A 17,287-nucleotide genomic window follows, 5' to 3' on the forward strand; every position below is an offset into this window, starting at 1 on the left:
AGCATTGACCAGTCGACATTATTGAAGTTAGATCCGTCCCCAGTCGCAGCTCACTTCAGCATTCGGGTTTGCCGCTTAGATGTCGCAATCATTTTCGTCATCAACCATCATTACCGCTGTCAGTCGTCATAATTGATCAGTTGTTAGTGTACTTCGTTTCGTCTCTGTTACAGCATTCCCTCGAGCAGAAATAGGAAGCTAGAGGGAAGATTCCAATTGAGCGATTTCTGGCGTTGTTGAGTTTACGTTTGAGGTTGTGCCTCGCAGTCGCCTGGCTGCGCGACGCAACACGGGACAGTTCCGGGTGGCGCGTCGAGCTGATTGTTCATATGTCCCGCCCGTCATTGTCGCTACTTCCGTTGTTGCTATCACCATTGAAGATGATGAAGTTCGCGAAGTTAACCGGTCAACGCTAGCGTCAGCAGCAGCGGAAGCAGTAGCGGCGTACACCGACAATGAGCGTGATGAAAGTTCTGTAGAGATTCTTATTGTCGTACTCATCTTTGCTGTAATAGTATTCGTAGAACTGTTATTTGGTAACTTGATTTTCAGGTAGACACCTGTCTGCGTTGTTTTCTAAAGGTGAGTTGTGCCCTGTTCTGCGGTCGAAGCTCTAGTGTGGGGCAAGGGAACTGCTGTGGCATTACAGTGGCTACTCCTACCCTGTGAAGCAGAAAGATCCGCGGAGGAAGAAATGCAGCTCGACGCCAGTTGGGGATCTCCCCTATCGATTAACTCTGGGTGGAGGTTGAGCGCCGGGTTTACACGACCGTTCATCTCGGTCTGGTACGTTTTGACTCCATGTAGGCCTGTAATGACAGACAGATGAGAAAGACAGATCCAGAACGTGACTCGAAGCTAAAAGCGAAGCGCACACCGACACAAACAAGTCGAGTTGGTTTCACTAGATTTGTACCGAATCCGAAATACGCAACCTTCAGCGATATGCACTCACTTGAGTTGAGCACAGTAAGCTCCTCTTGAGGTTCCTGAACCTTGACGATGTCCTCTGGTATATTGACGACGCAGTTGAACACGTCTAGATGCGGCGGGAGGTGGCCTGCCTCAAACAAGACCTTCGAAAACTTCGAAACGGCGACGAGAGTGCCGAAGCTGCACAGCATTGCCAATGTTCGAAAAGGAAATAGCTGGCCGTCCTCTTCGGAATAGTACGGGTACTTAATTACAGCGGGGAGACCTAGAATAGATTCGCCGCCAAGGCCCCGTAACAGAAGGCCCACAATATAGGCGGCTAAAAACAAAATGAAAAAAAAAAATATTTGAAACCGCAGTACTGGCAAAGGCGGTGCTAGGTATTATGGAACCTTTCCATATACATGTAGATATAATAATTCTACCTAGATATAATATCTAGATATAGAATCAACATAATTCAGCCTTGGTAGCCCTAGCCAGTTATGTATCTATAACTAAAGGACATGTATCCTACCTAGTATGTAGGTGAAAGGAGCATTTCGCGCAAAACAACCTCTCCGTTACTTTAATATCAACAAACTTGAGGTAGGATTATTTGAAAAATCAATAGAAAATCGCAAGAGACCTTATTGGTAAAGCGGTCTCCTACTATAGGGAATACGCCCTTCGCACGAATAAGCTGAATCTTTTTGAAAGACCTTTGCTTCACCTACGTAGATAGGGCACTGTCAATATAAATTTATCATATAAAATTTCTTAAAGGTTTGCAATTATACGTATATCACATATTGTTTCCAACTTTACATCTATTAAAATCACTGTTGCGCGTCTATCTCTCTATCTATCTATCTAACTATCTATGCCCATGCTCACCTAAGGATCCATACGTGTTGACTGTCTTTTTGAGGTAAACAACCGAAACGAGCTGCGGGAACAGAATAACGTAAACCAAGTCCGAAGAGAGGTACCAGAGACCGTAGACGGACTTCACCGTGAGTGCCATCGCAGTGGCCATAATCCCAACTAATAGAATCGAGACTTTCATCACCCAAATTACTTCATTTTCAGAGGCCTGAGCATACAGCGGGCAGATACAGAGCAGATATACAAAATAACAAGCGTTCCAATCATTTTCGAGTCAGGAATCGCCCGATCGAAAATTTTCTGTTATGATTTAATAGATAAATGTATTCCATTCTGACCCACAGTAGATAGATGTTTCGCCGTATCTGCTGTACATGCAATTTTCTTAATAAAAGGTGTTTCAGCGTAAGCATATCCCAAAACAGTAAGGTTAAAATTTAATATGAAAATAATAATAGCAACGACAATAATAATGATAATAATAATAATAATAATAATAATAATAATAATGTAGTTCAATACTGTAATTTAGATGATATATTAGATATAATATTGCAGCTTTTTAGGATGTGATCTGTAATACTTCGGAGACTGATGACTGATAGCTGACAGAAGTATACTGATTTCTTTAATGCTTTTACAATAGTAATGTTAATTACCACCAGCTACTTCTACTGTCCACCCAGTAACATATCTGTACTTACGTTTTGTCTAAAGATGAGTTTATAGACATTTCGAGCAAACATGGACGCGGCAGAAAGTATAGAGGAGTCAGAGGACGACATGACGGCGGCCGAAACGGCGCCCAGACCCAAGCAGGACACGAAACCCGGCGTGAGGTACTGCAGCACCAGCGGAAGGACAAGAGCCGACTCTGACTCTTTGAGCGGCCTTTCGAGCGCGGTCTCATTCCAATGAGTCGCTTTTGCGACTGCCCCCATAATCATCGCGGGTATGGCCATGACAATGCAGCCCACCGCTGCCACGTAGCTTAGGACCTGCGCTTTGAATGCGCTCCTGCAGGAAAGCACCCGCTGGAAGTATACCTGCCATGGGATGCCGCCCAGCATGAGCAACAGGCCGCAGTCAATCCACTGGCCAAAGTATTTGCTGTCGACCGTACCAACCCAATCGTTGACAGGGAAGGTCAGTGGACCTACAGCCTCATTACGTATACAGAATGGGATGCAAACCCACTGGAATGGAAGACGGCGAGAAAGGCAGAACAGAGGGAACCAAAGGTAAATACACATCTTCCAAATGATCTAAGTTAAAGCCTACATTGAGACAGTTACCACTAAAATTTATCAGCTTAATTTTTTTCTAGTCTCAATGAAAGCCAAAAGGAATAGACTGCGTTTGATGAAGGGTATGGTGTTCGAAGTATTTAACGGCTGCTTCTACGCGGGAACATGTTGGCTAACAAATTCGCTTCACCCTTTGATAAAGAACTCACCCAGTATAAAAATAGCGCCGCGTGATTTTAAATGCTTCTATCTCATAGTCGAAACTACTACAAAATATATTTTTGCAGAAATATGAAATTGAATTCATGAACCTGTTACAAACAGCTTACTATGTGTGTTGTTTCTCGTCGTCCTAAATCTCGCTGCCTATGCCTCGCCTAACAATGTAAAGAGATGTTTTTCTTGAAACATTAACGCCAGTGAGTCTAGCAGGCACAACTAGATAACTGCAGTACCAAAACTGTCAATGGTCAATCACGTTCCGTTCGTCAAAACCCAATCCGTAAAAAATATCGACATTAAAAGTTGGCTAGGAAGCTTATAGCTGCACACATTCCCATATACACCCACCTGTCCATGTAAAATCTCTTATGACTAGATCTCCTACGGCAAAAACTTGTACGGCGCTACAATCGTCGAAAATAACGGTGGCTATAGGCGCTTCTATGTTGTCTTGTTAGTTAAACACGGCTCTCAGATAAGTACAGCATCGTATTTTTAGTATTTTTTTTATTTTATATATATATATATTTATATAATAAATATTAATTTAATAACACATTTATAATAATAGTGTGTGTACTAGACACGTAAGAATACAGCGTTGTGTGCGATGATCCACTACGTGCAAATGCTGCTCACATGATGCTTGGGCATCAACGAAAAACGACAAAAAAACAGCTGAAGAACCACGAAAAGATATCAAATTGGGCTAATAGGAAATTTTGTCACTATTGTCAATGAAGAAAATCACAGTCAAAATCAAAATGGTCAGACGGGATTTGAGGACTTCCCAGCTTCGGTTGAAAGTGTTGTAACGACGAGGAAAGGACCTTGCTTTCGCCGGTCCCGCACATAGGTTCAATCGTTATCAAAACTAATGACTAGTTACAACCAACGTTGAGTCAGTATTAATTCGGAACGCTTTATCAGAATACAAATGTTCTAGTACAAACAAAAAAAAAGCAAGAAAGTTGCTTTCATTTGAATGGATGCTTCTAAGTAAAAATACAAATGGCGTTCGAACGAGGAAAAAACTGAAAACCAACTTTCTTTCTCAATACAAGTTTGGGGTCACGTATGTATCGTTGGCAGAACTTAGAGCGATAATTCCTCTAGTTTCTTCTTTCCAACGAAAGGCTGTAAAAGCTACCGCGTCAGCAATAAATCGTCATACAATTATTTAAGACGCATATCAAAACCAGCACTAGAAAAACACAATACTTCGCCGTCGAATTTATATGCAGTCCTTCAAAGTAGTGGACGAACTTCATCCTTCAGAGATAGAGGATGTTAACTTACAGCAAAAACTTGAAAATGTACGGTTTACTACGGTTCCTAATTATAGATGCCGAAGCTGTTCGATTTAAATACGATATATCGATGAAGCTAACTTTTCACAAGAAAAAAAAAATACAGGCGTAAAACTGAATGTATGTAGTTTTTTTGCGTTTTACATCTCTGAATACGAGGAACTTATAAAGATAGCTTGAGCAGACGACGGTGCGCCACGTGGCTTAGAACTTACCAGTCCGAGGAAGATACAGAACAACTGGATGACATCCGTGTACGCAACAGAATAGAGTCCTCCGAAAAGGGTGTAAATTAAAGCGATACACGCGGACGAGATAATCGAGGTGTTGTTATCGAGATCCATGATGACGCCCACCGTCGCGCCTGTAAGCGTCACCATCGAAACGTTCATCTATAAACTACATCACTGCTTATTAAATTATGCAATATGCTTGCTTAAATTTGTTATCTTTATTTGTTATCAGCTTCGTTCATATAGGGTTTCAAATGTAGGGATTTCGCTCATACAAATACTGGAAAGCTTCAGCGGGACAATTTTCGAGTTTACGAATCGGCTTAGTACCCGTTGCAAGCTGCCGATCGATCGTAATACAATGATAATTATAACAGTGATAACTGTAACAGCAGTGTTGCCACCGCGGAGATAGCCGTGACGATATGATACCTTTCGATGATTGACGCTAGAAAATAATAAGCCTTGCTCTATTCTGTGTCGATTCGCACGCACCCATGGCGTTCAGCTTAAATTTATATATTGAGTTTTCGAAATAATATTAACCCTTTTTCTAGTTAGATAACTAGGCCATAAAGTTATGTACTAGTATGAGTCACAAATATCGGAATGGCGTTGGTCTCAATTAAAAGTTGACCTTTGACAGCAGTAAATTTGCTGCAATTTTGTTACGATAAAAATACAAAAACGCTACCCAAAACCAATCAATTACGTCCTGGAAATTTTGGCAATACTCTTCATAGTCATCGATCAACTATGAAATCACTGCGGAAGATCGATATGTGAGTAGACTCCAAGGGTCTAAATAACCACTACTGAACCGTTTTAAACCACTCGACGAAAGCTGGCTATGAAAAAGCCTTGATTTTTTTTTTTACTAGAGTTAAGATGATTTGACGCGAGATAATCTATATAATCTGCGAAATTTTGCAGAGGCAACGAAACTGAACCAGTTCTAAAGTGGAGGATAACAGCGGTAGAAGACTAAAACAGAACAATACAATAATGTGCAAGCAGATAAAAAAAAAAAAGGAAAAAGTGCTCTCCAATTTGTGGCAAGACCTGAACTGTCGCCAAGGAAGGTGACGCTGTGCGTTAGCTGGTCTTGGAAAGGATTGGTGCATTGTACCTTTTCGAAAACTTGATCCATCGTTTCAGCTGGCATACTAATGGATGGTAAACTGAATCACTAATCAATCCATCGTATCGAGAGGGAGCTGTCACAAAAACACGACTCGAACATTAGATTTAGAGGCGAGTTTAGAACGGACCGTTTTATGTATTTGAGGATAGTATACACTTCGATGGTAATTACTAAAATAGATCGACTAACTCGGACCAGGTTAAATAAGTCGGATACATTTAAAATTATTGCGCTCTTCATTTGGCGAATTCAAAGCTGCTCGGGACTGATGACTGGTGACTAGTGGCTAGACCCGTAGTACGTACTATACAGAGCTGTTGTTTGGCATAATTTTCAATATCCAGTTTACAAACGCTCCTTACATTCTAAGCAGCTGACTGTCATGCCATGCCAAAGCTAAAAATCGATCGGAACCATAGAACTTAAAAGCATCAATAAAATATCAGTATCAGATATCGTGCTATTTTCTGCGAAAATACCTATCGACTACGAATACTACCTATTACGGTAGCAACATTCATCATCGATTTGACATTCACAAAGGCTTTTCGTGCAGACGTTTCTATTAAGCGGTAGGAGTGAGTTCGGGGCCTTTTATGGTCCTGTTCCATGAAAGCAATCACAGTACGGTACCGTGTGAAGCAGGTTGAAAGCCCAGGAATACTGAGCTGACCGCCAGCTGCACAATATTTCGTTTTGGATGCTGGCTGGGCAAGCGAGGTCAGCCCCTTACTCGAAGTGAAGCGAAATGAGAAGAATAAAGCAGACCCAGGCTGAAAAGCACGATTTTTACATCCGGTGTAGCCGTTAGGCATTTTATCAGACGGCTAGGACTCCCAGCACGAAACAAAGCATGTCTATGCTCGATTTGCTCTTCTAATCAGTGACAGACCTGCGGCATACCAAATCAATATACCCATTTGTAAATATAGTCAGTCGAAGAGACGGAACAGTCAAACTCATGTCCAGAGGCCTCTAAACGTTGTCGCTAAAAATTGCCGAAAAGAACAAAACTTAATTATCGATGAGAATTACTTAAATCATATATACTGCAGCAATCTTATATATGTAGGTAATTAATCAGGTTTAAGTAAAAGTGAAACAGCTTTAATAAGTGATCCTTACATTGACTGAATTGATGTAAATGTTCTATTTAATTGATCTAATGTCGTTTACAGTTAGCTGGAAGTCAACCCGAATATTTTATTATTTAAAGTTTAGAGTTAAAGAACGCTTTTATTCGATCTAAACCTTAAACGAATGCAAAAAAAGGTATCAATTTTAAGTAGATTTTTCTTCGATTCGGTATTATAGCTTTAGGCCCACCCGATAAATGTAGGTCGTTAATCCTGTATTGGCCTTTTCGCGGATTCTCTCGTGTACCTGGACGGCGACCTGTGCAGGGGACGTACAATGATTACGGGAACAGAAAAGAATTAGCTCACACAGAAATAAACGCCCACCCATTTTCTTTTACGTCTCAAGCCTTAGATCCGATATAGTGGCTATCGAAAGTGGCTAATAATTTACCTTAACGTAACGGATATTTTACAATTCCAAAGCAGTAAGCGTCGCGACGGTCAATCGTATGTAGAATAGGGAAGACGAGTTGCAGCTACATATAGTGGCTTTGTTTATAAGAAATAGCTCATACCAGATTGCTTAGCTTACGCCATGAAACATCAATATGCTTTGGTTCAATAGATTACCTGTCTCGCTATAAATTGGCTATAGGCATAAAAACACACGGTTCGTTTCGTTCTGGGATCTAACTATCTAATGGAAGGCCTGACAGCAATGGCGGACGTAATACTCCAAATATAGAAACTGAATAGGAACGAATAAGCCACAACTTTCCTCATCTGAGCAAATTCTCCTCACCTAGTGTTTTCGCTGTTACATTTTGAATATAATGAGCGAAGTACTTGGTAGCTCAGGAGTCAATCACGAAGTAACTGTATAATAGGCACAGCCTATTTCTCTCCTTGGCCTCAGTACGCAAAGGCTTAAAAAATCTTGCCGTCTATCAATAGAAATGATTATTCAAATCATCCACAGCCTTAGACGCCTTAGCTTCCCTCTCATCATAAGAAACTTATATATATATATATATATATATCTAAAAAGAAAAAAATAGAATATATATGTTCTTTTGATAGGAACTAATTTTTTCATTTCACCAGCATTAATTATATTAGTTTGAATCGATCTGCTGTTAACTAACAACAGTAACAGTGAATCTCAGTCATTCTACAAGGGCCTATCGTTTGTGTGCATTAGAGATCAATCCTGCGAGGCTCTGCACCCATGGGAGACACCAGTTCATAACACCACTATCATAAACTAAGAGAAAAGCTTGCTTGAAAGTAGAGATACAAATAAAAACAACGTGTTCTGGTTTCAAACAGACGAATCGAACAAAGTAAGACAGGCGTTAGGATATACTGGTCAGACATCGACAGTTCTCCTGGGAGCGGCGGTACAAGATAAGTATAACAATAACAACAACCAACTGAGCGATATTTGTGGGCGGCCAATAGAGACGGACGCCGTTGGTGAGTCATTTTGTATTATGGGAAGAATGAAGGAGCGGCAAAATCGAAAAAATCTTTACCATTCAATATGAATACCACAAGCCGACTGAGAAAGCTTAGTATGTCTACGACAAGTGAGGCCCAACACAACACGGTACGAAGGAAGGCGCAGCAAAGAAGGTGGTCGATAGAAAAACATAGATATCCTGTTGTGTCGTACAAAGAAAGGTAATTTCTATTACCATTACCGCCACTGAGCAGTGTGCTAGTGTTAAATGGGTCAGAAAGAATGTCGTGTCATAAGCCTGTTTTTAAGCCGGTTATTTACCTACCAGAACTGAGATGACAATGCTATGGGACCCAAGTTGTATAGGGTGGACTTGGAAGAGGCTAAAAAGGTACATGACAAGAGACCTGAATCACATAAAACAGTAAAGGGTCACTGCACACAGAAAACAGAAAGTGGCTAAGGATAGAAAAAGCTTCCTCATTCCCCAATTTCATCATTTATGTACAATGCTTAATATAAGAGAACATACTGTTTGTCTATAGGATGAGTTATAACACGACGTATTTGTGCTAAAGTGTCTGCAACTTTAGTCAGAGCTCTCCAGGATCATTCGTCATCATATCATTATCATAGGAAAAAAAAGTTGAAAGTGATTAATCGAGTGCTGAAAGACACGAAGATTTAGATGTCTTCGACGTCTGACACGATTTTTTTCTTACTCAATTTGAGTTGTGAGCCTTAGCAATTATCCTTTAAAAGAATATATATAAATGTATATTACCATTAATATTATTATTAATAGTAGTCAAACAAAGCTTTGGGGGTTGTATACAGGCATCTGCTAGAAGAAATGTTTATTTTCGTCATTTATTTTATAAATTATACGGTCCCGAACAGTTTTTTTAGGCTACAAATGTTATTGCATCATTAAGTATAGCACGCAACCGAGACAGCCCCCAGCATGAAACGCAATTGCGTTACGTACCGGGAGCTGTCTCAGTACGTAACTTGTTCATGGGCAAAAGTTTTTCATTTCCATGAACCGTATTTACGAATTCTTATAAGAAACTTCACACTCCTTTAGTTGCTCGTTCTTGAGTAAAAACATTTACTGTAAATAAATTCCCTCCAGCGGGTTCTAGCAATAGACGAGTCAGCAATGTTATTAACAGTATCTCTCTCTCTTTACTCTACCAGGGATGTTTATAGATGTGTTGAAGTTATAAAAACTAAGTTGAGTAGTTGGCTCTTAACGGGGCGTGCCCATTCTACAATCAAGGTCAAAATAAAGAGCGGTACCGTCTATTTGACCAGATCTACACAGCCTTTGCGACAATCGACGCTAAGCGCCGTTCATAATAATCATATTCTGAATAATACCTGATACATAGAGATAATGAATTTACGGATCGATAAAAAAAACACAGCACCGTCATTGCATTGCGTTGAAAGCGTCCATAAAGGATAAAAAAATACATGATTGTTGCAATACCCCACAGGATGGTGTCTATGTAAAAATCGGTGCTTCTAAACTAAATGAGCGGATATTTAGCGGAGGCATGGCTGTTATATTATTTCAAAGCATCTCTATGCTATGACATTACTTTTTACGTTTAATTATGTTTTTCTAATATAGGGTTAGTTTGTCTGGAAAACAGTTTTCCCATGAGAAGGATGCCCGTCTTTGTTCTCTGCTTTATCGATAAAAAGCAAAAACGACCTATTGGTATAGAGTAGGATCGCGGGAAGGCCGATCGTCTATTGTATCATAAGCAAGACGTGCTCACCACTAATATTCTCTGAAGCATGGTCATTCTTGTAAGTACTTTGTTCTTTTGCAGTTATTTTCTATTTACGTGTTCCAGGAATTGTCTCGTTGCGTTGGATTGAATTGGCTAATTTTTAATAGTCGTAGTTAGACAGCAGCTTCGAGCAAGTCCATGGTATATAGGCCAGCTCAGATCACCGCAACGGCTTTGTGCAGTGATACCTATTCGAACGCAGACGACGATACCGAGTGGGGCAAGCGGAAAACTAAATAAGATCTGTCTGAACAGATAGCAGTGAAGCAAATCATATCATAGCAAGATGTTGTAGGTCCGCGATAATATCATAAGTGCTCAAATCGGAAACGTTCTAGGAACGTTTACGCGTAGACAACAGCCACAATCTGTGGCGAGCTTCAGCTCATATTGAGTGAATGTAGGTTACTATGCTAAGTGTCAACAATGAATTGTAAACTTAGTGTGTCGTTGTTTGCCTCATATATAACAAAGCCAGTAGATTGAAAGGTATGAAATAATCTATGATACAAATCATATGTACAGCCTGGCTACCCGCTAAAATTAGCGGATGGATCTTGTTGTAGAGCAGTGATATACAACAAAACGGAAATGAAATAGATAAATCGAATACATCGAGGCATCAAGTACGGTTAGTTACGAATGATTTAAAACGACCTTGTCGGACTTACCAAGTGCCGCAAGGATAGCTGCAGACCAGAAGACCTCCCCGCACAGGGCTGGTATAAAAAGCAGACCGCCCATACGACCTCCAAAAAGTTCCTGGAATGGATCCAACATCGTGACGTAGCCTTCCGCACGCATTTTATTTGCGAAGAAGTACCCACCTGATGAATGAAGAAAAACACCCCAGTCAGACCGTAGCTTGATTGAATCAACTACAAAAGTGCAAGTTAACTTGATGTATTCGCTACGCCAGTTCAAGCAGATCCTATTAACGCTCGGTCAAAGCTTCAACCTTGTTAGTTTCTGAGAAGACAAACTCTGTTCAAAATGTTAGGGTAACTAACACCGGATGTACAGTTTAGCCTCGATCCAAACCTCAATGAAACAATTAGACGCACAAATGACAGCTCACATCCTGAAGAGCAAAGCACGTATATCTGTACTATACGGGTAGTGTTACACTCTTTGAAGTTGGCCCTTATTTCCATTAATTTGGCGTCAGCTGTCTGCAGCACCAGCCCTAATAGGAACACAGACGGAATATCACCTCAGTAACCTTTTTGTAATCTAAATTCTTATCAAGTTACTAGGTTGTTCCTGTTAAATTATGTCAACAATCATCCGAATAACGCTGCAACTCATATATTTCTCTGTAACTATTAAATATGATCGCGTGTGTTTCAAACGCATTAAACCTAGCCGTTAGCAAAACTCTAATTAGTTAGTTATGCGTTTGATACGTAAGTGACTATTATATGTACCAGTGAAAATATACAGTGCTCTTTCAACATCCACTGTCGAAGATAACACCTTGTCTTGAAAAACGGTTAGAAGAGTCAAAAAAAGTATTTCAACAATGATATAGGGAGCGCTCCCACGAATAGCTCGCACGACTGCAATTTTTCGAAACATTTATTGGAAAGCCTTCCTTCACGAGGAGCATTAAATTAATGATTAATTTAATTGAATCCTAAAAAATGGCTTTAGTTACCTACGATATACTGGCGACGGCACTAACGTTGAACTTAGTCAGTCAAGCCGATCTTTAAGCCAAATAGTATATGCAGGATTTTTTTTTGCATATTTTTCAAGAAAAGGTTCATATACTGAATGATTTCGTGTGGCAGTCTGCCACATAAGATCATCCAGTATACTTCAGCAGCAATGATAACATTACCATATTCGACGTTTCGAGTAAATGTTATTCTGTTATTTGGGTGCAACTAATGAACAATGTATAATAATTCTCAAAGCGCCCCCTAGTGTAATTCAAGAGAATTAAAAGGGTTATATCGTTTAGCCGAAAGTCATTCTGAGAGGTAAAGTCAATGTTGTTGCTTTAGAGGTTGCCAGTATGTTTTGAGCAAGTAGAAAGTATTTCGTTTTGCTGTCAGATTACCGTTCTGGGGAACTCAAAGTTACTTTGCCTATGTAGTTGGTCCTTGACAAGTTATGTATTTAAGTGTCTAGTGACAGCATCTCCCAAAGATTCTCAAAGTTTCGGAGCTGTTCAGGTCTGACCTCACCACATTTAGGCTGCCAGTTTGATCATGGTAGGACTACGATTTTGCTACCTATGCAAGACAGACATGAACTAATCAGGGTTGAACACCAGGCGTAGACATGATATTTCTTGCCAGCCGTCTGAGCTATGCTAGCACTGGACGTTATTCGATCGGGCACCGTGAGCGAATATGGACAATTCAGTTGTACTTAGCGAAGATAGAGGAGCGGGACCTTGCGAGCAATAAGATGGCCATCTGCTCGTCATCGATACAGTCATCCTGTATTTCTCTTTAAGACATATTAGTCAGCTGTTCTCTTTGCCTAATTAATAATCGATACTACCGTTTTGCCTTAATAGTAAACAAAAAGAAAACGGGGCCACTTTTTTCTGCTAGACTGATTGTGAACTAACCAAATACAAGAGAAAGCGCGTATCCAAGGGGGGCCTGAGTCCATAAAATGCCGTCCTTGAAAACGGACTCGGCCGTTCCGTTGATGTAACCGCCGCCTACCCATGTTGCCGTCATTGTAAAAATTCCGACGAATAAACCTGAAATGGCAACCCACAAAGCCCACAATCAGAAAATTAGCGTCGCTAGTGTTGTTGGTCTTTCAGTATGTGTCTTTAGAGCTCACTTACTCGATACACATTGAGATTAAGCCCCATTATACTATCTTTGCCACACAAAAATATCACCGTAATATGCTCTTTTCCCTTTTTTAGTAATTCGCTATGTTATTATATAGTATTCCTATTTATAAGTATTTCTATAGCGAATTTTGTTCTGCAGTTACGCCTAACGAACGATGAACTAACGACTATGAACTGATAACTAATTTTTACTATAATAATGAAAAACAGCTAAATTATATAAGCATAGGTGTATGCGATTGTAGATTCGAACATTTTTAATATGAATTATGTTTTTTTTTGAGCTTTATACTTGAAAGAACTTTTTCTATGACTATACTGTGTAACTTTCCTCAACTCGACACGTGTCGTAATATCGACAAACACGGACTTAGCCAAAACGAGCTGAATTACAAGCAAGCCTATAAAAAAAACATATGTTCATGTGTGTGTTCTTATATATGCAAGTTTCGGCTCGCACATATATTTTGACAATATACGTGACTCAGAGACCGATATAAAACGACGTTATGCCTAGGAAACGTCTGCCACAATGCCTTCCATTATGCATGTTCACGTAGAAAATATACATCTATTTCAAAGGAAGAAATTTCACTCATTACGTAAAATGTTTGCCATCTGCATTATTAAATTACGTGTTCGCGCACCCCTATACGTGTATATGCGTAGAGGCACATGTATGAATACACGTCGATAAAAAAATAAGCGGTTTCTGCTTGATGTTAACGCAAAAATGTCTTATTCGCCACTGTGCAATGGAGTCGATCCTAGCAGAGCGGAACTTCGAATTTTTAGTTATAAATTCAAATTTTAGTTTATACAAGAATAATACAAACGCACGGACCTCGTTGGTAGAGTATGGCTGGCTGAATGACCCGAACTGATACTGGAGACAGGGTAACATTTTTTCGAAACATTACCCGTGGGGTTTATTGAACGTGTCCAAAATGCGACCTAATTTAAAGCTCAACTTTAGATTTAAGTAAATTTCACATATTTGCGCGACGTGCCTTCAAACGGATTCAATATAGGTGACATTCTTTGTAACAATATTATAATATTATCGATTCATACCTATCCGAGACGTTTCGAACAGGAGGAAATGATATTCTTTAGGTGATGACTCCCTACCTATATTCTATTCACAAGCTAAGAACACTTCTCATTTCACCTACTTAAGGCGTGCCTGATTCGTTGAGAGATAGTAACGGAGAAAAACGATTTACTGCAATGGACGATATTTGGGCTGATAATCTCGATGGCCACCCAGTTGCTTAATTATGTCGTCGCAATAATCAATGTCAATAGATTACGTAGGCCCAAGCATAGCCTCAGTTTTCTAATACCTTGATCGAGACAGGCTGGGAAGGCGAAGGGACTAAAGGACCTCATTTAGCCTTCTACCAGCAAATTCACCGTGGCACATATAATATACTAATATCACACTTTCGTAGCAATTTTTGGCTGCTTTCACGGTTGCAGTATAAGAAAAATCAATGAGCACATAGTTATGCTGCCCCCTTGACTACGACAATACTCTTCACGATGTCTTTTGTTTTTTTGTTTTTTTTTTTTTGATTCGTTGTGATTCGTACGCCACGTGAAAGGCCATTGTCATTCTAATAATTTTACATAATTTGTCATATTATACACATGACTTTGAATGTGTCTATAAAATGACGTGTGACTTCAGTTGCCTCAAAAACAAAACAGGCTTAGAAGGCGAACGAAAGAGAGTCAACTTCAAATATATATCCAGTGAAAATTCAAAAAATACAAAGTGATTCCTTGGTAACTTTTCGAAGAGTCGAAAGCTCATTGATCGAACGATTTCGCCTGCCTGTTTCGTTGTGCACTCAGCTCGATGTAGATAATTTTTCACTCTTAGCAATCTGTATAGTTGGTTCAAACAGAAGCCGTATCTACGCGTAACGATGATGAAACCAATTTGTAAGGTTCCTTGCTTAAAACGAAAACAACTTTGATAAGTAGCCGAAATGGCTACTTTTAACAATAGTAGTAGTCCTAAAGGATAGAACAGCTTATAATAACGAATAGTGTGGTACTTTTCTAAATGAAGTACCACACATTCCATATGACCGTTATTATAGGCAAATGCCACAAGTAATTTATAGGTTTTACATCTCTTTTAAGAAATACAACTACCCATTTGAAAACTGAGTTATTATTGAATTTTTCTCACCAAGGGCACCATCAGCCGCTTCAACTGTAGCTCTAGTCAGCCGTTAGTCTTATGAAGCGGCGTTCGGGCGTTACGATTAATCTCACGTGTGCATCGAATGAACACAGTTCCGCATCGACGCTGTACATGGGTACATTCTAGTGGGCACTTAATATTAGTAGCGCAACAGTCGCTATATTTAGAAGGACGAGTTCGGTTGCAGAAACGTGCTGGTGGGGGCGGGGTAGAGAATGTGGCGGAAGAGGAGGAGGGAGGGTTTATTATGATGTAGCAACTTTCGTGTACCCCCACTTACAACCTGTGGTTCGGGCCTATTATAGCCAGATCGTTTAACGAGAGGATACTCTGCGCGAAAAGAATAATCTAGACCTACTAGAATTCTCGTAACTCTGTGAATCGGTGGCGCCGAATAGGCAGCGTTGCAAACCAACTATTGCCAAAACCCTGACCTTGTATCCATTCATATGGCTCTTATCTCACCATATTTGAAATCAACTAATTGTAACTCGCAAAGCATTTATGGGAACTGCAACATGACCATCAACATATGTACGTCTCAAATGGAGCCTAGGCTTGAAATGCAAATATCGTGCGTATATAACACTTGATACACACCTATGTTTCTCCCGGCGAGCATCACTTCGTCGGCCTCGCCTTCCTCGCCGGTCCGTTTGCCGCTCTTTCGGCCCGCCCAAATGCCAACCGCAAGGATCAGGATATAGAACAGCACCACCGAAATGATGCCAGCGAAGTTCACCGTCATGGTTCAGTCTTCGTGTGCTGCTGCAGTCTCACACTGTGTCTTCTTCTGTTAATCGTATTCGTATTCTAGCTATTCCGTCCTCCGTCTGCCGTTCTACGCTCGTAAAACTTTTCAATCCAAGAGCTTTTTCTGTCTGTGGTAATTTTAGGGCAAAATTGTGCCAGAAGCGATTTCAGTTACAGCAAATGCAAGCTCCCACTTCTCACCTAGCATGTCGTCTTAGGTAGGGTCAATAGAGATATACTCTTCTTTTGTTGTAGATTCTACCAGTCGTATCCCGAACAATATCGTTTGAAGATTCCAAGCTGCAATTGAAACCGGTCTACTCACTCAGCGTGTTGCTACGCAAGTGAACGGATTCTACCTATTTTGTTCGTTTGCTCCGTTCACGTATGGTTGGCCTGTTGGCATGAGGACACGATTCACAAGTGGACTGTGACGGCCTTCTATTTTTATCAGATTTCAGAGAAGGACAGCGTCGAACGAAATACTGAACAGTAGAGAGAAGTGTAATAGCGGTGCATTTGCTATTAGGTAGTCCGATACGAGCGAAGGGAATGCGGAGAGAAGACTATAGCGGTCGAGATCGTTGTTCTTCCGTTTTGCCTAATAAAATGCTAAAGAGATGCCTGTCTACTGGACTATGAATTGTTTTATAACGCGCTTTTATTTCTTCTGTTTCGTGCTACGGTTACAGTATTATTGTCGCTTTTAGGGAATCGTCATTTGTATGTTTATATAGGTATATGTGTGTGTGGGCATAGTATGGAGACTTGCAGATCGGCACCCTCAAGAGTAGGTCACCCGAGTCGAGCTCGCTCAACGCTCAGCCGTATACATCCACGTTGAATTTAACCAAGCCTGAAAGCCAACAAGTAGAGTTGACAACATACTTATTGAAATTAACATTTTTTTTTCCTCTCAATCCTCGTCCGTATTAAAGCTGACCTAATTCACATAGAGAGACAATGATGTTTACATGATTATTCTAGATTCATAGGGATATTTAAGTAAAGGAGCATTAACACTTAATTATGATGTTTTCTTTCTCGTTTGCTATTTTTGAAAAGCAAAAAAACAATGTTTTTCCTTTTCTCTCATTTCTAGTAATAACTGCAAAAAGTTGCTAAACCTATGAATATCGACAGGCAATTCCAGGGTAAGGGATATATTGCTGTACGTTCGTGTGTTATTT

The 17,287-nt window shown here is 40.2% G+C and overlaps 1 protein-coding gene across 8 annotated transcripts in view; it reads right to left on the minus strand.

The window, feature by feature from the left end:
• ChT (choline transporter) overlaps positions 1-17,287 on the minus strand; it is a 35,744-nt gene continuing 18,457 nt past the window's right edge. For 4 of the 8 annotated variants that reach the window (XM_086990748.1, XM_086990708.1, XM_086990773.1 and 1 more), the window contains 9 exons: positions 15,945-16,953; positions 12,887-13,024; positions 10,974-11,129; positions 7,283-7,351; positions 4,795-4,943; positions 2,505-2,996; positions 1,810-2,008; positions 956-1,252; positions 1-809 (listed from right to left, as the gene is read on the minus strand). In XM_086990748.1, coding sequence (XP_086846874.1) covers positions 577-809; positions 956-1,252; positions 1,810-2,008; positions 2,505-2,996; positions 4,795-4,943; positions 7,283-7,351; positions 10,974-11,129; positions 12,887-13,024; positions 15,945-16,092 — 1,881 coding nt within the window. In that variant the 5' untranslated portion in view covers positions 16,093-16,953 and the 3' untranslated portion in view covers positions 1-576. The remainder of the gene's footprint in view (positions 810-955; positions 1,253-1,809; positions 2,009-2,504; positions 2,997-4,794; positions 4,944-7,282; positions 7,352-10,973; positions 11,130-12,886; positions 13,025-15,944; positions 16,954-17,287) is intronic. The other 4 variants (XM_086990881.1, XM_086990910.1, XM_086990853.1 and 1 more) reach the window with 2 other exon arrangements.

The sequence above is a fragment of the Varroa destructor genome, unplaced genomic scaffold, assembly GCF_002443255.2.
Source record: "Varroa destructor unplaced genomic scaffold, Vdes_3.0 BEIS01000001.1, whole genome shotgun sequence".
In the NCBI taxonomy this organism is placed as follows: domain Eukaryota; kingdom Metazoa; phylum Arthropoda; class Arachnida; order Mesostigmata; family Varroidae; genus Varroa; species Varroa destructor.